General features: G+C 51.9%; 2 protein-coding genes across 5 annotated transcripts; both read left to right on the forward strand.

Annotated features, from left to right (window-relative positions):
* The first annotated feature begins 26 nt into the window (after positions 1 to 26).
* On the forward strand, positions 27 to 12,070 carry TTLL13 (tubulin tyrosine ligase like 13). Of its 3 annotated transcripts, XM_084817760.1 has the most exons (16): positions 27 to 128; positions 1,116 to 1,448; positions 1,757 to 1,797; positions 2,130 to 2,248; positions 4,127 to 4,257; positions 4,529 to 4,685; positions 4,852 to 4,995; positions 5,337 to 5,422; positions 6,126 to 6,351; positions 7,816 to 8,000; positions 8,514 to 8,702; positions 8,844 to 9,027; positions 9,828 to 10,028; positions 10,480 to 10,843; positions 11,222 to 11,459; positions 11,817 to 12,070. In XM_084817760.1, exons 2-16 carry the CDS (start codon positions 1,129 to 1,131, stop codon positions 11,974 to 11,976), a joined length of 2,745 nt encoding a protein of 914 aa, XP_084673886.1. In that variant the 5' UTR covers positions 27 to 128; positions 1,116 to 1,128; the 3' UTR covers positions 11,977 to 12,070. The 3 variants fall into 3 exon arrangements, with proteins under 3 accessions (XP_084673886.1, XP_084673887.1, XP_084673885.1); XM_084817761.1 differs by lacking the exons at positions 27 to 128; positions 11,817 to 12,070 and having other exon boundaries at positions 376 to 1,448; positions 11,222 to 11,555; XM_084817759.1 differs by lacking the exons at positions 27 to 128; positions 11,817 to 12,070 and having other exon boundaries at positions 376 to 1,448; positions 4,146 to 4,685; positions 11,222 to 11,555.
* Positions 12,071 to 16,657: 4,587 nt separating this feature from the next.
* NGRN (neugrin, neurite outgrowth associated) lies at positions 16,658 to 20,936 on the forward strand. Of its 2 annotated transcripts, XM_084817795.1 has the most exons (3): positions 20,046 to 20,183; positions 20,263 to 20,373; positions 20,494 to 20,936. In XM_084817795.1, exons 1-3 carry the CDS (start codon positions 20,086 to 20,088, stop codon positions 20,831 to 20,833), a joined length of 549 nt encoding a protein of 182 aa, XP_084673921.1. In that variant the 5' UTR covers positions 20,046 to 20,085; the 3' UTR covers positions 20,834 to 20,936. The 2 variants fall into 2 exon arrangements, with proteins under 2 accessions (XP_084673920.1, XP_084673921.1); XM_084817794.1 differs by having other exon boundaries at positions 16,658 to 20,373.
* Positions 20,937 to 21,396: the final 460 nt, after the last annotated feature.

The following is a 21,396-nucleotide window of genomic DNA, read 5'->3' on the forward strand; positions in this document are numbered from 1 at the left end:
CCGCCCCCTCGCCGTCGCCCACCCGAGGGGCGGGGCCTGCTGTTGGCATGGTGACCGCGTCAGGGCCCGAGGGAGCCCGAGGCCCAGGTGCCGCCGCCGCCGCCGCCCGGGGGAAGCCGCGGGGCCCGGTGAGGCGCCTGCGCCGAGGGCGGGAGGGGCCTGCGCGGCCCGCCGGCCGGGGCGGGGAGGAAGCGCTTCCTGGCTAGGCGCGGCCGGCCGGCCGGAGGAGCCCGGGGACGTCCCAGCGCGGGTGGTGCGGGGAGTGGGGGGCCGCCGCCTTTCCCCCGCCCCACGTGGCAGGCGGCGAACGGAGCGGGAGCTCCGGCTTCCAGGGGCCTTGTGGGAGTCGCCGCGCACACCTGCGAAATGGGGCCGTTAAGGCCCCGCTTCACAGGAGTGCGAGCGAGACGAGTGGCGATCCGTAACCCGAGACCCGGCGCACCCCGGGCCAAGCGTGACCCTTCGCAGCCCCGCGCAAGCTGCGCCCCTTCCGGGCGTCTTCCCATTTGGGCTCTCTAGCTGGGCACCTCCGTCGTGTCGGGTGACTTGGAGGGCCGCGTCTCAGCAGCAGGACCACGCTTCGCTCGTAAGCTCAGTCCGCCGGACGTGCAGCGAACGCCTCGCCCGGGATTGGAAGGGCCTCCCCTTAGGCCTCGCAGCGCCACTGCCCCGCCCAGCCGATACCGCGGGCTGAGGGGGCCCACCACTCTAGGTAGCCCGGCGGGAAGCCCACAGGAAGGGAGGATGGCTCAGGTGGCTGGAGAGGCTTGAGGAGAGAACAGCACAGATGGTGCGATATAAATATGTGTGGATGTACTTACTTGTTTTACCTGAGAGATTGGAACCTTACCCTTCAACTAGTTTCCAGGTGGCTTATAAAAAGTTAGAATTGCAGTAAAACAAATTATGCCAAAATCATGAAAACACCACAGTATAAAGGAGCACTATAAGAAAGACAAGTTCTGCTTTGGATTTCATTATCCGTAATAATGAATGCAGGTGCTGCTGACACAGATTGCTCTGTGACAACAGAATGCTGGACTAGATGGCCCCTTGGTCTGATCCAATATGGCTATAATGTTCTATGACACCTTTTCCCTCATGCTATTTGCAAGAGTGCCTGAGAGAATGAAGATCAACATAGATGAAAGCAGTGAGTCTGAGAATGAAACAGATGAAGACGAAGAGGAGGACGAGGAGGAAGAAGAAGGAGGTCTGTCAGATGAGTCTGCAAATGAATGCCTTAAGAGACTGGAGGCAGAAAATAAAGCATCTCAGCACAACAGCGCTCAGGACAAGGAACAAGCCCTGAGCCGAGGGCACAAAGGCAATGGCCAAGCAGGCAAGAAGAGTGACCAGCCCAGTGTTTCCTTGGTAGATCTGGAAGAACAAACAACAGAAGATTGTGAGCCAGAAGAGACAAGGAGAAAGAAAAAGAAAAAACATAGGTGTGTCCTCTCTCCATGCTTCCATTCAGTCCCCCGGACACCTGTGTCGAATCTTGGGAGGGAGCTGTGGGCTTTTCATGTATACATCCGAGTCCATATTCCACCAGTGTTGGAATCTACTCCACCCTCCCACAGGTCTCTCATTTGGCCCCAGAGTCACTGCTTGTCCCGGGCTAAGGGGCTGCAGCCTTGAGGTTTGCAGGGTTATCCCCATTTTCTTGAGTGATTTTTCTCCCAGCTGTCACTGCTTTCCACAGACCAGCTCTCCCCAGCTGCTGAGCAGTGGCTTTCTCCCATCTTTTTTCTAGGCTGCTGTCCATCAACCTGACCAATTGCAAATACGAGAGCGGTAAGCTGTGGTTGCTTCTTAATAACTTCATCTTGTAGCTGGAGAGCATTGCCCAGAGCCTTGGTATCATTTAGTCTCCCACGTCAGCTTTCTGCAGTGCTCTGGGGAATGCACAAACAGCAGCCAGCGTTCAGCAGCTGCTGTATGGCCTGGGGATCCATAGGGCACCTGCTCTAAAGGAGAAGTTTCCAGGGCCACTACTGGTGATTCTTGTGTTGAATTTTAAGAGGGATGATCCATGCTGCTCAGATGGTTGCGGCCCCCTCTGCTGTAGGCAGGGGCCAGAGGTACTTCCTGGAGCCCTCCATGGCCCTTTCCTTATTTTGCTGCAGTTAGGCGTGCTGCTTGGCGCTGTGGCCTGAAAGAAGTGGGGGAGGATGAGGAGTGGACTGTTTACTGGACTGACTGCTCAGTCTCACTGGAACGTGTCATGGAAATGAAGAGGTTTCAGGTACCTGCAGTGGAACCAGGGGAGAGGGAGCTGCACGGTTGGGTAGTGTGTTGGAGTAAGGCAGGATGCCCCCAGACAGTTTCTGAGAGCTGGCAACACCCCCCGCTTCCGTATCCCCAGCCACCTAGTCTCTGAAGCATCACAGCACTTTTGATCCTTTGCTGCTTCAAACATCTTTTCTGGAATGTGCACTTTTCTCTGTATACTTGTCAGAGACAGTCCTGGGTCATCTGTACCTTTGCCCCTGCCAGTTGGCTCTGCCTCCATATATTCCGGTGCCTTGCACTCATCTGGATGTCACAGGGAGAGCTGTGAGCTAGGGAGAACTGTGCAACCCCTCCTGGACAGAGATATCGGCACGTTTGTCAGTGCCCTGGTAACATCCAGATTGGATTACCACAATGCTTTGTATGTGGGACTGCATATGAATATTACCTGGAAACGTCAATAGGTACAGCATGCAGTAACTAGAGATCATTGACTAGTAGTAGCCACATATAATATCTTGCCTGCGTTAAAACATTTTTGCTGTCTGTGTATTTTTTTTGGTTCAATCCAAAGTGCTTATCTTACTTTATTTTTAAGAATTATGAACTGCAGTTCATTTACAAGGGATTCCAGGGTGATATATGTAAAATTATAGACAGACAAATAAAAAGACACATCAATGATAAAATTATAAGATTAGAGGCATATTCATTTAACCAGCCAACCAGCTAATCCATCCATTTAAAAAAGACTTAGGGTGCAATCCTATGGCCACTAGACGGCCATAGGATTGACCAGTTTCCAGGACCCGGCCTTGGAGCCTGCACTCCTGGAGAATCACCTCCCTGCCCCTCCCTCACTGCCTGATAGGTGGCACAGATTGGCTCCAGGCTCATAAGAGCAGCATGGAGCGGGGCAAAAGGGGGCGTTCCCAGGGGCAGGGAGTGCAGGTACGATGCTTCCTATGCATTGTCTGGCCTCCCCACCCCGTGCTCTGACGTCCTGCGGCTAGACAGCCGAAATTGGCCGTCCAGCCGCAAATGCAGGGTGGCTGGAGCACAGAGGAGAGGATCCCCTCCATGCCCCTCCCATTGTGCCGTGGATAGGCAGTTGCCTACCCTGATAGGATTGCTCCCTTAACATTTTAAATGCCTGGACAAGCAAGAGTGTCTCAATTTGGTGCTGAAAAGAAAGCACAGATGACACTAATATACCTCCTTATAAAGCCATTTCTAGTTTGGGACAGTCTATTCCCAGGCCCTTTTGGAGGTACTGTTTTTACCTGGGAGGGGGTTCTACAACTGGGGTAACATCACAGAGAAGACCCCCAATCACCACCCACCTTGCCTCCGGAGTTCTTAGAGGAGGTGAGGTGGGTGGTGACTGGGGGTAGGGGCTTCCCTGTGCTTGTGGCCCAGCTGTGGAACCCCCTCCTGGGGGATTTTCACCTGGTACCTACTTTGATAAGCTTTAGATACCAGGTAAAATGGCCCTTTCTGTGCTTCTAGTAGGTCATGATATGCTTTTATGCTCAGATTTTATTGTTCATCTTAAATTAACTGTAGGCTGTTTCTGCTATTGTATACTTCATTTGCGTTTTGTACTTGTATTGAGTATTTTGTGATTATTCATACTCTATTTTAATGTGGAAGATGCCTTGGGGATCTTCTTGTAAAATTAAAAAGTGGGATAGAATACCCTAAACAACAGTGCACTCCTAGGCCGGTCTACTCAGAAGTAACTGAGTTCAATGGGGCTTATTCCCAAGTAAGTGGGCCTAGGACTGTAGCCTTGGCGAGATGCTCACAAAGGCACTGGAATCCCCTTAGCCACAGAGATGGGTGGTCACTTGCCCTGTCCTGGAGCTCTCCTGCTCTTGCTTTATTTCAGAAAATCAATCACTTCCCAGGCATGGCAGAGATCTGCCGCAAGGACCTGCTTGCCCGCAACCTCAACCGCCTGCTCAAGCTCTTCCCCAAGGAGTACAGCATCTTCCCACGCACCTGGTGCCTGCCTGCAGAGTGAGTGCCTTGAAGGGTTCAAGAGCTCTGGTGGGGCAGCCTCCGGCCAGTGCAGCCCCACCCCCCATGGTGGCGCTGTGGCGGGCAAGCGACGGGTGAGAGTTGTGCAGGGAGTTCTGCCTGCCATCTGCCCTGTGCCAGTGCTGGGGCACCTCCCCGACCCTCAGTCCAGAACAATTCCTGTCATTGGCTCAGGGGAGGGAACTCTGGGCAGCACAAGAGGGGGGCATGTGGAATCTCTTGCACACCAGCAGCTGTATTCTTTATACAGCTACGGGGATTTCCAAGCTTATGGGCGCATGAGAAAAAACAGGACGTACATCTGCAAACCAGACAGTGGCTGCCAAGGACGGGGCATCTTCATTACGCGTAATCCCAAGGAGATCAAGCATGGCGAGCACATGATCTGCCAGCAGTATATTGCCAAGGTGGGCAGCACCCTTTGCCCAGTCCCCAGCCGCTGCAAGCACTCAGCTGCTGCACTCCTAGCCTAGCGGGCTTTATACCAGGCTGAGAGACATTCAGCGCAAGGCACCTGAGCCAGCTGGCTGGGGATGTTCCCCCCTCCTGGTCACTCAGCCTGTTTCCTTGCAGCCTTTCCTCATCGATGGCTTCAAGTTCGACATGCGCATCTATGTCCTGGTCACCTCCTGCGACCCACTAAAGATCTTTGTGTATGAGGAGGGGCTGGCCCGCTTTGCCACCATGAGGTACATCGAGCCCAGCAGCAGCAACCTGGTAAAGAAGGGGTTTCCCAGGAACTTGTGTACACTTTGTAGGATAATAAGCTGTTGGTGCCTGATGGGGCTTCTGGGGAGTGTCCAAATGGCACTTTGCATGCGAAGGGACATCCCAGGTTCAGTCTCTGGAATCACAAAGCTCCCAGGGTGGAGAAAGAGAGATGCTGTCTAAATGGATGTGACACAGTGTAAGGCCACTCCTTGTGTGCAGTGCTGAGAAGTATGGAGAGCAGGATTTTGGTGCTGCTGGGGAATGGGCACTGGATGCTGCTGGCCAAGGGAGGAGGGGAAAAAGGCTCAAGAAAGAGAGAGTAAGCCCTCCTGCTGTGTCTCACTCAGGATGACATCTGTATGCATCTGACCAACTACGCCATCAACAAGCATAATGAGAACTTTGTGCGGGATGACAACACAGGCAGTAAGAGGTATTGTCCCTGCCCAGGCCCCTGTTTCGTGACTACTGTGTGCCTTCTAGGAGGCAGTTGCCAGCCAGTGGATGGAGCATGGATGGGAGGGATCTAGTCCGCACTCTGCTAGAAACTCAAGAGACTTGCCCAAGACTACTCAGGCCATCAGTAAAATGAGCAGGTTATTTTATAGCCCTTTCCTGCATACAAAGTATGAGTTTGCTTCTGTTCATTTGATGGGAATGTTGTGAGAGAGGATTTGACCGTGTTGGGGAGGCGGGCACAGCTTGGTGGCAGAGCACTCCCCATGCAGAAGGTCCCAGGTCCAGTCCCTGGCAGCATCGCCAGCTAAGGGGCCTTGGATAACAGGGCGGGGAAAGGCCCCTCTCCCTCTGCCCAAGACCTTGGTGAGCTGTTGCCAATCAGAGGAGGATATTGGCATACAGTCTGTTACTACACACTGCTGTGTGGGTGAATGAAAGGATTGGAATGCATGCCAAGGCTCCAATCCTAAGCGAGGCATACCTGCTTGGAAGTAAGCCCAACTGAAATGGATTTGGGGTCAGGATATAAATGTTGGTTGTCCTGCTTTGCCCAGCCTGCATTTGCCCCTTTCGTTGTGATTGTGGAAGGCAGGGCTGGGGTTTGTCCTTTACCAGGGACAGAGTCTGTTCTTGACATCACTGCAGCACCCTCTCCTCTCCCTGCATGACCCCAACAGGAAACTGTCCACACTGAACGCCTGGATGCGGGAACACGGCTGTAACACAGCTGAGCTGTGGCGGGACATTGAGGACATCATCATCAAAACCCTTATTGCCGCCCACCCGGTTCTGAGGCACAACTACCGCACCTGCTTCCCCAACCACATCTCTGGCTGTGCCTGCTTTGAGATCTTGGGCTTCGACATCCTCCTTGACAGGAAGCTCAAGCCATGGCTCTTGGAGGTGAGTGGGATGCCACTGCCTGTCTGAAGCAGGATCCCCAGGAGAGGCCTGCCCAGTGTCCTGCAGCAGCCCCCCAAGAAGAGAATCCCACCATGTTGGGCTTTTTTCTCGATTACTTGGGCTTTTTCCAGGCTGCACACCTTGCCTTTGGCATATGTGCCCTGGTCCACTCCTTTGAATCTTGAAATGAGCAGGAATGGTGTCTGCAAACACTTGGAAGTTAGAGATGGGGTAGGAGAGGGTGGATGTCATGCATACCTTCAAGCGAGATCCAGTGGGTAGCCATGTTAGTCTGTTGCAGCAAAAACACCAAATTGTGCTGTGGCACCCTAAACACTAACACGTTTATCGTGACATCAGCCTTTGTGGACCATAGCCTGCTTTATCGGATGCCTAGAGTGTTGTAGAGAGTTTCAGGTTTACACATAGTACATATGCCCGGGGCTGGGAGAGAGGAAGAATTCTGAACAGTGAGGTCAGAAGGAAATTGAATGTAGAAAGTATTGACAATCACATTATTAACAGTATGATGTGAAAAACTACTTTGTATTGAGTTAGGTGTCAAGGGCTCCTTGCAGGCCTCTCTCAGTCTAATCCAGTAGCCAAGTCCAGACACAGACAAAGGGATTCTTTTCAAAGCTTTATTCCTCTTTTAAAACTTAACAACTCTACTGTTAGCAACTAGATATGAGCAGCAGAGTACCTATGCCCTAAGTTGGAACAGTTGGTCCCCGTTTGAAAGGGAATCACTGGCAGACCCTGAACTTATGGGCTAGGGAGAGTCCCTCCCCTTTTCCCTTGGATCCTCTGGGCGTAACCGTTGTTTGCGCGCCAACCGGACACTACGCCTCCTTTCCGTGCCCTCCATTTGGCGCCGCTCCCTGCGTCGGCGTCGCGCGTCCAGCAAGTCTGCTTCCCACGCTCTGTCACTCCCAGGACTGCTATCTAAGCTAGGAATGCCAGTGGAAGGAATCTCTGTCAGCTGTTGGCCCTGGGAAAGAGGAGCACACTCCTCTTCCTCAGAATCAGAACTACTCTGGGATTCTATGGGCTCAGTTTCCACCCTGACATTAGGATGCCAATCTAAGTCAATGTTGTTAACCTCTCCCAGTAGCAAATTTCAAACCCCACCCCACCCCCCTCAGACACATAGCTCAGGGTCCCAGGCAGATGTCTTTTCCAGCTCTGCCAGTTGAGATCCCAAGGAAACTTGCTCTCTCTGCCTGAAGCACCCACTTTAATCCGAACTACTCAGTGTCTTTACTTTCTACATATCCGAGTCCTTAATGTAGCCAAAATAATTATTTTTAAAAACTGTAAAATCAGAACAGATCTCATTGTCCTAGAAAGAGTAGGACACATGAAGTCCCACAGGCCAAGCCAGATACTAGAATGGCCACCCATCACATGAGAAGCCCTTCTTCTGTACTGTCTCAGCAGGCTCAGGTGCTTTTTCCTCTTCAGGTCAACCACTCCCCCAGCTTCACCACTGATTCACGGCTGGATCGTGAAGTGAAGGATGCCCTGCTCTGTGATGCAATCAATCTCATCAACCTGCGTGCCTGTGACAAGAGGAAGGTGTTGGAGGAGGACAAGAGACGGGTGAAGGAGCGTCTTCTCCAGGCCCACCAGCCACCACGTGAGGCCAGGTACCCCATGAGGATGAGCATCACAGGGGCCCAGAAGGACTGGCCATGGGAAGGGCCTGTCTGGGTCACTGGCCCTGCGGTCTCCTCATAGATTCCAGTGGGACCAGCTGCCAGGCTTTTCTGTGGCCTCTCCTTCGGAGACCAACACTCTGCCTTCCCCTCACTCCATCGGCACTGTTCTCGGGCTGCGTGACTCTCCAGCCATCACAGGAGAGAAGAAACAGAGCAAGCAGAAAATAAGATCTGTCTTTTTTTCCCTCGGATGGGCTGCTTGGCAGTGCACGAGGGCTGGGTCCTGGAGCAGGCAATTGGTTACCTTGGTAGAAGCTGCTCACTGGACCATTGCCTGTTTGGGACGGGGATGGAGGACCATGTTGCCTTGGTGTGGGCTCGATACGTGCTCACTGGAGAGACCAAGGGAAGGACCACAGTGCCCACAAGTCCCTCTTCCAGGAAGAGCCTGTAGAGTTTCTCCCCTGCTGGTGTTACAGCCTGACATCTCTTACTTTGCAGGCGTGAACAGATGGAGAATAGCCATGCTGCCTGGCTGGCCCAAGCAGAAAAGTATGAGAATTGCCACCTGGGTGGCTACCGGCGTATCTTTCCATCATGTGGCACTGAAAAGTATGCACCCTTCTTCAAGCACAGTGGATCCCTCTTCCAAGAGACAGTTGCCTCCAAGGCAAGAGAAGAGTGTGCCAGGTAGCTGGGAAGCGGGTGGGCAAGTTGAAGGATGTCCTCACCCTGCAGGGCTGGTTCACTCACTGCATGTGCATGTACATATGCGCACACATGCTTGTGAAGCCCTGTGTCACATCCACAAGGTGACTTGTGCCCTGCCAGGCAACAACTGGAGGAGATCCGCCAGAAGCAGGAGCAGAGGGAGAGCACAGCAGGGAAGAAGAAAAGGGATGTGAAGGAGAACTTGCAGGGGGAGTCGGCGGGGGAGAAGTCGCATGAGAAGGGCAAGGGCAAGTCTGCCCTCACCCGCATGGCATACAGCCATAGCAAGACCTGGAACCCAAAGGTACCTCGTAGGCCGATTCTCTTTTAATGCCAAGGAGGGGCCTGGGAAGGGCTGTAGATCCCACTGCCAGACCAATGTTCTGTACCAAGGCCAGTACATTTCTGCTGATTAAAACCTGATGAGTGTTTCATGCAGTGTTGCATGCTTGCTTAGTTATATTGAGAGAATGAATTCTTCTTCCACCTGCCATGGGCAGCTGTGAAGGGCGCTGTAGCCTCTCTCCCCCGATCGCTCTGCTGCTTTAGCCAGGCGTTGCCCATGTGTTCAATCTCATCCTGTTTTACTGGCTGTTCTATGTGAAGCCACCTGACGTTTGGAGGATGCTGAATTCAGCCCCCAATGCCCTTGTGCAGTGTGGTTGCAGACACGAAGGGTCGTGTAGAAAGCTCCTTTCCACCCTTCTGCTGCCTGGAGCGTGTCCATCTTTCGCCCAGGTAACTCCTGTGAATGAAGGAGGGTCTGCTGGCATTGTCAAGTGTGGCTCTAGAAGAACTGGCCAAAGGTCCCAATGAGATATTGGGACCGTTGGCCATATTGGGGAGGCATAGCAAGGTCTAGGGCTGAAGCAGGAACACTCCAGCATCAGTCTTGGCCTTGTAGAATTTAGAACGTCTGGCTTTGCTGTCTTGATGGGGAGGAACGGGTGTTTTGTGGTGGTTTTACTTTAAAGCTTATTTTATGCAAGCTGCATTGCGATTTCCAACTGTCAAGTTGGATGTAAATCTTTTTTAAAGTAATACATGAGCACTGTGGACTCAGCTCCTCTTCCCAGATCTAACCCAGGCTGTTTCTCTCCCCAGATGTCTTCCTTGCCATATGACAGCATGACCCCCCAAGCCATAGTGGAGGAAGAGGAAGTGGAGAGGGTCAAAGCTCTCCTGCGGCGTGAAAATCTCATCCGGGGGCTGGGCATTGTAGACCAGCTGTCCCGCCTACTCCGCAACACTGAGCCCAGGCCAGTGGAAATCCAGAGGCCCCACGTCAACATCTCCGAAAGCCAGGTGCAGGGCTCATGCTGGGGCGGTGGAGTACAATTCTGTCTTGCTGCCAAAGGAGGTGCATCAGGAGCCAGGGTGGCCGAGTGGATAGAATTGGCCTGGCATGTGATATACATGATTTCTACCCCTGCCGTGGGCATCATGCCCTCCCAACCCTTGTTCCCCCATCTGGAAAGCAGGAACCTGATTGCCTCACCTCAAAGGGTTGTCAACAGTGCTACATAAACATTTGATAACTATTTTTGGGGATACACACGCCTCTTGGGAGAGGAAAACATTCCTGCTTTGAGGAGCACAAAGAGTGGGTGCTGGAAGTTTGCAGCCTCCTGCTGCAACATGATAAGGGTCTTTGCAGAGAAGCAGCAAGTGTAGGAGGACCTGAAAGCCTGGCAGCAATATGCGACATGGGCGGGTGGCCTTTCTAAAGCCTCAACCTGCTGCTTTTTTCTTCCAGACCCACTTTCTCCAAGATGTGTTTAATAACCGAGAATCCCAGAGCCTGATGACGCTCGTCCCCCTCTCCCTCTTGGGGGGCTCTGTCCAGGAGCTTGGGCAGCAGATCATGCAGCAACCCACAGTACAAGTCCCATTGCTGGGCAACCAAGGGTTCATCCCAACCATCCTGGGTGCCCTGTCGGGCCTTGGCCCTTCCCAGGAGGCCTCCTATTCCTCGCACTTCAAGCCACAACTCCACATCCAGCCACCCAAGAACATGAGCTGGCTGGGCACAGCCATGGTGGGTGAACCCTGCACTCTCGCCCGGATGCTGAAGGCAGGAGGACGGCGATTTGCTAGTGCCAAGAACAAGGTGGAAGGCGGTGAGTGTTGTGGGCAAGAGTTGTGGGGGCCTGGCCTTCTGGTACTGTATGAGCTGCTTTTCCCTTTCCCTTTTGATGCTCAAAAACATCAGCACTCAGGGTACTGTGAGAGCCACGGTCTGTGTGGAGACAGGGCAAACCAGTATCCTGGCAAATGTGTCTGGCAGCGGTGCCAAGAGTGCACATACATATATTGTGCACATATGCAATCAGGGCAAAGCCTGAGCTAAATCTGCCAAGCCGCCTTTTCCCCACCCTGCCCGGAGACCCTCCCAAGCGCCTAGCATCCTCGCAGTGCAGTTTGTCCATGAAGACCACCACCGCTCGGTGTGCAGACCAGCCAGCCACGCCTCTTTCCTTGCCTTGCTTCTTTTTCAGGCAGCCCTGCCAGCAAGAGGCCCCTGCACATGAGCTCTGGCTCCCTGAGCTGCCTGTCTCACACTGGGAAAGCACCAAGCCACATGCACAGCAGCTTCCCCTTCCCCTCTGTGGCAGCCCCCCTAAACCGCTCTGATGTGCATGGACTAGCCATCAACTCCGCTTCAGCCCCTCTCATCCGGCGCACAAGTCCACACCGGTCCAACAACGTGGCCACACTGCACCTCAGCCAGCCCAGGTAGCACCCTCTGTCCCCACCCCCAGAAGTAGGGCTTGCTTTGGTGGGGCTGATCCTGGTGAGTTATTAGCCAGTGTTCCTAGCCACTTCCTTGGCCTTTTCCTCCCATAGGAAAGGGACTTGACTTCTCAGCAGAGTAGCGATCCTAGGAGGAAGAAGAGCTGGGCTGGGGGATCCCGCTGCTGCTGCTGCCTGTGCCAAGAGGGGCAGAAAGGGAGACAGTGCCCCTGCCCTGCTGTAGTAGCCTGGTGGCATGTCCCTGGACACCCACATCCCTTTGAGGCATCATTTAGTGAGCCCCTTAAACATTCATCCTTCCACAGCTGAGCAATGCAGCCAGAGCTATTTTCCCTTCAGGCAGCAGCAAGTTCTGAGAACAGTGTTAGGCACCTTTGGCTGTTCCCCACCCACCCCTCCTGCATGTCAGCTTCCCTGCCATGGATGCCAGCCAGCAAGCCAGAGTCCAGGCACCATTCTGGAAGAGCACTATGGGCTGGGAAGGGGGTTCCTTTTGTAGCCCACTTTGTATTAAAGTTTTATACAGTTATATAATCTGGGGTCTGCTTGTCCTTTCACTCGCAAGTTGTAGCATATAGTTTTCCAAAAAATAGAACAGGCCAGCTGGATCAGGCCAAAGGCCTATCTAATCCTGCATCCTGTTTTCTACCATTGCCTCTGGGAAGCTCACAGGCAGGGCATGAGTGCAATAGCCCTCTCCTGCTGCTGTTAACCAGCAATTGGTACTCAGAGGCATGCTGCCCTGACCCTGGAGATAGCTTATAGCCATCAGGACTAGCAGCCATTGACAGCCTTATCCTTCATTAATTTGCCTAATCCCCTTTTAAGGCTGTCCATGTTGGTAGCCATTATGAAATCCTGTGGTGGTGAATTCCATAGTTTAACAGTGTGCTGTGTAAAGAAGTACTTCCTTTTCTCTGTCCTGAATCTCCCACCATTCAGCTTCATGGGATGACCCCTTTAGGTTTTAGTATTATGAGAAAGATAAAAACTTCTATCCACTGTCTCCACATCATGCATAATTCTATAAACCTGTCACAAGAATGGGGAACCTCCAGGCCATGAGCTGTAATGTGGCCAACTCCAGCCTGCAGAATTCTTCAAGGCCATGCCCCTCCTCAACACAATGTAAAGTCCCATCACAGTGTGCTGGTTAAAACACGCCGCCCAGCACGATGCAACGTGGAGGAACATCAGGTCCTCCATTCCTCCGCTGATCCTGGAATGAAGGAGGTCCAATTTTCACCCCCATTGTGGTATGCTGGGTGGGGAGATTTTGGAGCTTAAAACCAACTCTTTAAATTGGGCCCAGAAATGAAGTAGGAGGCAGTGTAGTTGATAAGGCGCAGGTGTAATATGTTCAGACCACCCAGGCCCAGTGAGTGGTGCAGTCCTGTTTTAGATCGACTGTCGTTTCTGAGCCATTTTAAAGGTGGCCCCATATACAATGCATTAAAAAGGTAAAGGTAAAGGTGTCCCCAACCAGTTGTGTCCGACTCTAGGGTGCGGTGCTCATCCCCGTTTCTAAGCCGAAGAGCCAGCGCTGTCCGAAGACGCTTGCAATAGTCTAAATAATACCACATAGGTAATTGTGGACAAGCTATCTCCATCCAGGTAAGGTTGCAGCTGGAACATCAGCTGAAACTGATAAAAGGCACTTTGAGCCTCACCTGCAATGACAGCAGGGGTGTCCTTAGGAGGGAGGCCCACCTGGCACAGGCACTGATCTTTTCTGAGCTGTGCCCCATAACTTTTTTTAGTTTGTATGATAAATACATGACATTTGGAGACCTGGTAGCCCCCTGGATCTGATTAAACCTTCCCAATTTCAGGCAGTTAGGTCCAGTGGCTTTTGTGCTTGTCACAGGTAAAATTTGCTATTTTCAGGAGAATCTGTCAAAGCAAAGTGCTATAATTTTTTGTCCTTCCACTTAAGCACATGGAATTTGGGGACCTGACAGCCCCTAAGGAGCTGACTGAACCTGCCAAATTTCAGTGCTTTTGTGCTAGCCATGCATAAATTTTCCTTTTCCCAAAGTCTAAAACAAAAAGTAAAAAACTGTCAAGCCACACGGGATTAGAGCTCCTAATCAGAAGGTGTTTAAGGTGACCATTAAGAGGTCACTATCCCTAATCTCTGGTGTAGAGTTTTTTTCAGGTGCAACCCCCCCCCCCCACACACACTTTTCTGCTCTTACATGCCCACTGTTGAGAGCTTGCCTGCAATGACATTTTGAAGAAGTAGAAGGAAGGGAAGAAAGAACTCCATATGCAATACTGGTATTTCACACAGCACCTGATTTTACTGCCTCAAATGGAACCCTTCACTTCTGCAGAAGTTTAGTAGCTTCAGTACAGCAAAGGATCCAATCAGCCTCCACAAACTTCTTTTTCCCCCTCCACTTTAATTTCTCCTAAATAACTGTAAGATTCAAATCACTCTAACAGGAGGGTTGGGACTATGTGGCATCATGATCAAGGAATTGCTGGGGCTTTTAAATAGGTTCTACAGTTTTAAAAAGCTAGAAAAAGCCCTCAGTCACCTCACCCCATAAAGTTCATTTAAGTATGTGCAATCCTTACAAACTCTCCACAGCCCCCTAAATTCCTCTGAAGTGCTACCTCTCTGAAAGGAGCCACTTGGCTTAGGGAATTCTATCTATTCTCCCCCCCCCCCCCCGCATTTCTAATCACCATTCTTCATTTCTTCTTCCTTCCCCTATCCTGTTCTTTCTTTCTCTTCTTTATTCTACCCAGAGCATATCTTGGGGAATTCTCAAAGAGAATTCCTTCAGTGGGCAAGAGAAGTTCTGAACTGTATTTGACTTTTACAAACAGACAAGCGGGTTGTTTTTTCTCCTTCTCCTCAAGCCTTTGAGAAGAGTGGGTTCACATGGTTGCAGAGAAACCAATGTGGGGCTGTTTTGTTTGTCAGTTGCCATTATCCAGCAAAAGGAAGGGCTGCAGCTCACTGGCCAAGCACACGCTTGGCATGCAGGAGGTCCCAGGTTCAATCCCCAGCATCTCCAGGTAGGGCTAGGAAAGAATCCTGCCTGAAACCCCCGGAGAGCCACTGCTGCCAGTCAGCGTGGACAATACTGGGCTAGATGGACCCAGAGTCTGACTCAGCATAAGGCAGCTTCCTATGAACAGAAAGCTTAAATAAAAATAGGAGTTTGGGGGTTGTTTTTTAAGCGGAGGGGAGATAAATACTGCTAATTTCTACAAGTCTATGTACGCCTACTCAGAAGCCCCATTATGTTTAATGAGGCTTACCCTCAGGAAAGTGTTTACAGGATTCCAGCACAAGTTACTTTTGCTGGGGAGTTTGCACCCTGATGTTCTGCATGTTTACTCAGAAATAAGTCCTGAGTTGTGAGCATGATACTGCAAGCTTAATACAGTGCCTACCCAGTTCTGTCTAATGAATTGATTACCCTTTCAGCTCAGTCCTATGCATGTTTTGTCGTGTGTGCGTGCATGAACGCTAGCTTCAGTGGTGAGGGAAAGGCACTTAGTACATGCTCAGAGTTTCTCCATAACTGAGCCCTAGTTTTGAAAACAGATTTATTGGCTGGATCCTGGTGAAGTCTTGGCACAAATGAAGTTATGGGCAGGAAGATACAATGAGAGCTTGTGTATAACAAGGAGGAGGTAGAGGAGAGTTGCACAAAACAAGACATTTGTTTTTATGAGGAGTTGCTGGAGGATGTAGGATGAGGAGGGATGGTTGTATGGAAGGGAATAGAATTGGTAGGGGGAGAATGTAAGTGCTCAGTGGTGAAAGAAAAGCATTCTGTATATGCTCAGAGGCACTCTCTATTTAAGAACATAAGAAGAGCCATGCTACATCAGACCAAGGTCCATCTAGTCCAGCATTCTGTTCACACGGTGGCCAACCAGGTGGCCACGGGAAAACCCACAAGCAGGACATGAGTGCTATAGCACCTTCCCACCCATGTTGTCCTGTTGCTAACATTGGTGAAATAAAAATAAATTCTAGTAATTCTAAATTTGCATGCATGTATATCCTTCAGGAATTTTGCAGGTTTCTTGCCTGGGCGACACACCTAACGACCTGTGCATTTTCATACAAACTTACCCAAAACTTATTGGGGAAGGGGGGGGGGAGGGAAAGCAAGTCACTCCCTCCCCCAAACTGGAGAACTCCCCTTCCACATGAACAGCTGCACCTCTCCTTCTGAAACTTTGCTGGTTTCTTACTTAGGGACAACGCTAGACTGTTTGTAATTTTCAGAACAATGGTCCACAAGGAAAATAGAGAGATAAGTATGTCCTCTTTTGGAGACCTCAAAATGTCAAGGCCACCCTTGCACAGAAGCCCTTGTGGCTATCATTCTGAAATTTGGCACACATGATCTCCTCTAATGGGGCAATGAATCTTGAAATTATCCAATTCTTCCAAGCAATAAAAGTGTTATTGGCAGTTCCCTTTAAAAGAAAATGAAACTATAAACCCTGCACCTATTTTTCTGACATTGGGCAGGTGCAATCCCCTTCTAGGGGGCTACTATGCCTGAAATTATCCAGTTTGGACCAAGAGAAAAAAGTTAGTTTTTTTCCTAATTTCCCATGGTAGTCAACAGGATGCATAAAGACTCATTTTTCCAAACCTTCACTCAGGCTTGGTGCTGAGCTGAAGTGGACCAACTACAAATTGGCCCAAGCAGAAGCAGGATGTTTTCCAAAATGCTAAATCGGGGTTGGAGTTGAAGTAGGGTGGGGATGGGGGGTCAATACACACTTCCTATATTTGTATTTAATCTATGCACACACGCAAGCACACCACATGCGCACACACACACACACATATATATGAGGTGCACTTAGACTCAGATATGTATTGTATATATATGCGCAAATTTGTGTTAGGGGCCTGTGCCCTGGATCTTTTAAGAACCTAGCAACACCCCTGAATGACAGTGCTGGACCAGGATATGGACTCGGTCCTTTGAGCCCCGTGCTGCCTTATCTAAAATAGGCTGAGCACCATTCACCCAGGTGAATGAGCCATCAACCCCAAAATGCCTCCATCTTGTCTGTATTTGAGTCTTGGTCCACTCACCCAATTCATTACTGTGCCCAAGCATTGGTTTGGGACAGCCACAGTTTCGCCTGTGTCTGGTGAAAATTAGAGAGAAAGCTGGGTATTATCTGCCATCCTTACTAGATTTAATGAGCTATGAAGGGCAAGGGTTGAGCATACAAGTATTTGGCTGGACTTGACCAAGCATGTTGTCCACATCCTTAGGCTCCAATAAGTGAAAGTCATCCAATAAACTGGACCAGATGGTGCTCTGAGACATATAACTGCATTAATAGTGGGATCCAAGTCCTGATGGATACAGGAGACTTCACGCTCAAAGTGTCCTGCAAATGTGGCACAGCATGCCACCAAGGGTTCTACTACATCTCCCCCCGGGGCTAGATTTCAGAAGGCCCCAAACCACCCAGAAAAGCCCTGCTGGATGACTCAGAGCATGCAATGGCAGAGAAGAACAGTTTCTTTGCTTCCATCACCACCACAGAGCAGGCCCAATAATGAGCTCTCACTTGTTTAAAATTGGACAGGAATTTTTTTCTGTTTCCCTGTGTTCCAGTTGTCTTCCCACTTCCTTCGTTGCCCTCAGCTCAGATGTATACCAAAGAAGCACATAAGATACTCTGCAGTGACTGTATTAATCACCCAAGTTATCTTTCCATTCTAGAGGGCAACTAGGACTCTGAGAGGAGCATCAACCATACCAGCTTGAAAACCCCTCAAAGCCTTCAGGAATCTGTTGGAATCCATTAGTTTCTGGGGGGCAGGCTACCTCAACAGAGCACCCACCCTTAATGAGGGGTAAAGCCACCAAACAGCCTCAATCTCGACAGGAAGTGATCCAACCATGAAAAAGGGATAGATATCAAGTCTCCCACATGGAAATCACGATCTTCCTGTCCAGTTGAGAAAACGAAATCTAGAGTGTGTCCTGAGCTGCCCCAGACAAGGCGGTCCCAGTATGGAGTTGAAGGGTTCCCCAAGAACCGTCATCCTGGTAGTCTTCAGCATGACATCCAAGATCATGCTCTATCAGCTCCAGCGGGGAGGCTGCTGGGCAGTGGGGTGAGCAGTATACCAACATCACCCCCAGCCTGTACTGAGTACCCAACACAAGTACTACAAACACTCCAAATCAGTACTGAATCATAGAATCATAGAATAGTAGGGTTGGAAGGGGCCTGCAAGGCCATCGAGTCCAACCCCCTACTCAATGCAAGAATCCAAGTCAGAGCATCACTGACAGATGGCTGTCCAGCCTCGTCTTGAAGGCCTCCAGTGTGGGAGAGCCCCCCACCTCCCCAGGTAATTGGTTCCATTGTCGTATTGCTCTGACAGTCAGGAAGTTTTTCCTGATGTTCAGCCGGAATCTGGCTTCCTGTCACTTGAGCCCATGATTCCGTGTCCTGCACTCTGGGATGATCAAGAAGAGATCCTGGCCTTCCTCTCTGGGACAACCTTCCAAGTACTTGAAGAGCGCTATCCTATCTCCCCTCTTCTCTTCTCAAGGCTAAACATGCCCAGTTCTTTCATAGGGCTTTGTTTCCAGTCCCCTGATCATCTTGGTTGCCCTCCTCTGAACCCTCTCCAGTTTGTCTGCATCCTTCTTAAAGTGTGGTGCCCAGAACTGGACACAGTACTCCGGATGAGGCCTAACCAGTGCTGAGTAGAGGGGAACTAATACTTCCCGGGATTTGGAAGCGATGCTTCTATGAATGCAGCCCAAAAGAGCATTGGCCTTTTTTGCAGCCACATCACATTGTTGGCTCATCTTCAGCTTGTGATTGACAACAATTCCAAGGTCCTTCTCGCTTGTAGTGTGGTTGAGCCACGTATCCCCCATCTTGTAACGGTGCATTTGGTTTCTTTTTCCTAGGTGCAGAACGTGGCACTGATCCCTATTAAATGTCATTCTGTTGTTTTCTGCCTAGCGCTCCGGTCTATCCAGATCACTTTGAATTTTGTTTCTGTCTTCCAAAGTATTAGCTATCCCGCCCAATTTTGTGTCATCTGCAAATTGGATCAGCATTCCCTGCACCTCCTCCTCCAAGTCATTCATAAAAATGTTGAAGAGCACTGGGCCCAGGACTGAGCCCTGCGGTACCCCACTCATTACCTCTCCCCAGCTTGAGAAGGTCCCATTGAGAAGCACTCTTTGAGTCCGATTCTGTAGCCAACTGTGGATCCACCGGATCGTTGTTTCATCTAGCCCACTTTGAGCTAGTTTGTTCAACAGGATATCATGGGGCACTTTGTCGAAAGCTTTGTTGAAGTCGAGGTACATGATGTCTACAGCATTCCCATGGTCTACAAGGGAGGTTACTTGATCAAAAAATGAGATAAAAAAAACTGACCTGGACCAGAAGCCTGGAGAGGGAGATGCAACTCTTACAGACTACAGTGACTCTTCCTTCCCAGCTTCCAGCCTATGCTGATGCTCCTTGGAATATAAAGATGGGTTGTAGCTGAAAGACTCTCTTCAGGTCTCAGGGATACAAACCCAGGTTGGCTCATCCACATCTGAATTACCAGTTTGTCCACCAGAGGACAGGCTGGTAAGATAACCAGGAACCTTCCTATTGGGGGAATTGCCAGAGGAGGAAACAGGTGTAAGATAATGAATCACTCTTCCTCTCTCCTGGCTTATCCATATGCTTGATAATTTTATCTGTAATAATGCTTTTCACAAATATACCCCAAAACAGATGTTAAGCTAACTGGCCAGTAATTTCCTATACCCCCCCCCCCTTTCCTGGATTCCTTAAAAAAAGAGAGGTTAGACTGGCCACTTTCCAGTCCTCAAGCAGGTAGGCTGATCTTACATATTTGTGTTAGCCACAAGACTCTGTTGTTTTTGCTAATTTGTTAAAGGCTAACACATTTATTTTAGATAAATATCCTCTGGGTATTTTTCACATTTGAGTTCTTCAGGAACTTTTTGGTGGATACCATCTGGACCTGGTGATTTTGTTAATTCTGATTTCTCCCGCCATTTTCTCAGTAACGTCTAGAATGGGGTGTTGAACCTCTTTCAGACTGAGGGCCCAGTTCCATTTCGGAGACGCTCCGCGGGCCAGCGTCCAAAGACAAAATGGGGCAGGCCACGCCGCCAGCTCCTCGGCGCGCAAAGCTCCTGCTGCCACTAGCGGAGCCTCAAGGGAATCATTTCGGTCTTCTACCGGGGGGGGGGGGGCTGCACAACGGCCAACAGCCGAGAGCACGGAGGGGAGCTCCGCCCCGTGGGCCACATTTGGCCTCCTGGCGCGGGGCGCCTGGGGCGAGTCCGGGCGGAGAGAACATGCGCGGGCCTCGCGGCTCCCCTCCGCGCGAGGCCGGCGGCCTTGCAGCCCGCCACGCCCGGCCGTGCCCGCGCCCGCGCCCGCCGCCCTCGCCTGCCCCGCCCGAGCGCGCTTCCAGCCCGGAGCTCAGCCGGAGGCTCCGCCCACAGCGGCCGAAGGCCTCGGCCCCACTGGCTCGGCGCCGCGCCGCCCCGCCCGCTTGGCCCCGCCTCGCCCGCGTGCTCGGCGCCGCGGCGGCTGGGTCGGGATGGGGCCCGGCCGGCTGCTCGTGCTGCGGGGGGCCCTCGCCCGGCTGGGCGCGGGGCGGGCAGCCGCGCCGCCGGGGGAGGCGCTGGCGGCGGAGAGGTAGGCCCGCTCGCCCGCGCCGCCCCGCGGAACTGCGCCGCCTCTCCCCGCGGCCCCATCGCCGTCTCTCTCCCCCCAGGAGGCTGCGGAGCCAGGCCAAGGCGGCCCGCGCGCGCAGGCTGCGGAAGCTGATGGAGCCGCCGGGGCCGCCGGAGCGCGCCTTGACCCGCCAGGCCATGGAGCAGATCCGGTGAGCGGGGCGGGGCGGGGCGGGGCGGGGCGCCCTGCACACGCTCAGAGGCCCTGGGCCGCGCGGCTGGCGGCGGCCCGCGGGAGCACCTGCGGCGCTTCTTAGACCCCCCCCCCGCAGGTATCTCAGCCGGGAGCGGCCCGAGGAGTGGCCCGTGAGCCGCCTGGCGCGAGGCTTCCAGGTGCCGCCCGAGGCGGTGCGCAGGGTCCTGAGGAGCCGCTTCTCCCCTTCCCCGGAACGGAGCCGCAAGCAGGACGCCCGAGCCTGGGCTGCGGCGAGCGGGGGCGAGGGGGCTCCCGGCGGCGCGGCGGCGGCGGCCTGGGACGGACGGCTGCTGAGCGAGACGGCGGGGCGTCGTGCCGAGGGGCCGCGAGTGCTTCGCCAGCGAGGGGGAGCTCCTCTGCAGGATCCCCGCGGCGCCCCAACAGCTGGAGGTGCCGCCTCCAAGGAGGAGGGCTAGCGATGCGCCGAGGAGGAGGTGGGGGGGGGGATCTCGCCCTGTGCTGGTTTAAGAACATAGAATAAAATCCATTGCAGGAGGTTTCCCTTTTTCTGCTTTGGTGAAAAAGTTGCGTGTTCCTAACGCCGAGGTTTCAGAGTTCCCATTTCGATGTGTGGGAAGTGTCAAGTTCTGCAGCAGTGCTGTAGGGAGGTCAGTTCCAGTGTTTCCCCAATGTCCAGAGGAAGCGAATTGGGGCTAAAAGACCAGGGGAAAGTGTGGCTGTGCGGAGGCCAACTTGTGAGCACAGTATGCAAGATGGCCATATTTGCAAGTTAGGGTTGTTATGAGCCACTTGTGAGGGCTTCTGTTGGAAAGCGAGATACAAATCTACTCAGTAAATGACTCTACTGTTTCCATGGCATGGAGGTGAACCCAGGACACTTAGTTTACAATCAAATTTTAGGGGATGAGCTCTTCTTAGATTTTCTAATCCTAAAATTTCTTATTCACAGCTTTTCCCACCCCTAGATCAAGTACTGATTTAAGTAATGAGCCACTTAGATTTTTAACGAAACATTTTA

Source organism: Heloderma suspectum, chromosome 11 (assembly GCF_057233095.1).
Source record: "Heloderma suspectum isolate Gila_16-S chromosome 11, 16-S_ref, whole genome shotgun sequence".
NCBI classification, from domain to species: Eukaryota; Metazoa; Chordata; class Lepidosauria; order Squamata; family Helodermatidae; genus Heloderma; species Heloderma suspectum.

Excerpts from the sequence above, each read along its gene's own strand:
- TTLL13 (XM_084817759.1), top strand. The coding sequence starts at position 1,069 with ATGGCTATAATGTTCTATGACACCTTTTCCCTCATGCTATTTGCAAGA. Across the intron at positions 8,703-8,843 it reads GCAAGAGAAGAGTGTGCCAG|GCAACAACTGGAGGAGATCC; the intron begins GTAGCTGGGAAG and ends GTGCCCTGCCAG. Across the intron at positions 10,844-11,221 it reads CAAGAACAAGGTGGAAGGCG|GCAGCCCTGCCAGCAAGAGG; the intron begins GTGAGTGTTGTG and ends CTTCTTTTTCAG.
- NGRN (XM_084817794.1), top strand. The coding sequence starts at position 19,631 with ATGGGGCAGGCCACGCCGCCAGCTCCTCGGCGCGCAAAGCTCCTGCTG. Across the intron at positions 20,374-20,493 it reads CAGGCCATGGAGCAGATCCG|GTATCTCAGCCGGGAGCGGC; the intron begins GTGAGCGGGGCG and ends CCCCCCCCGCAG.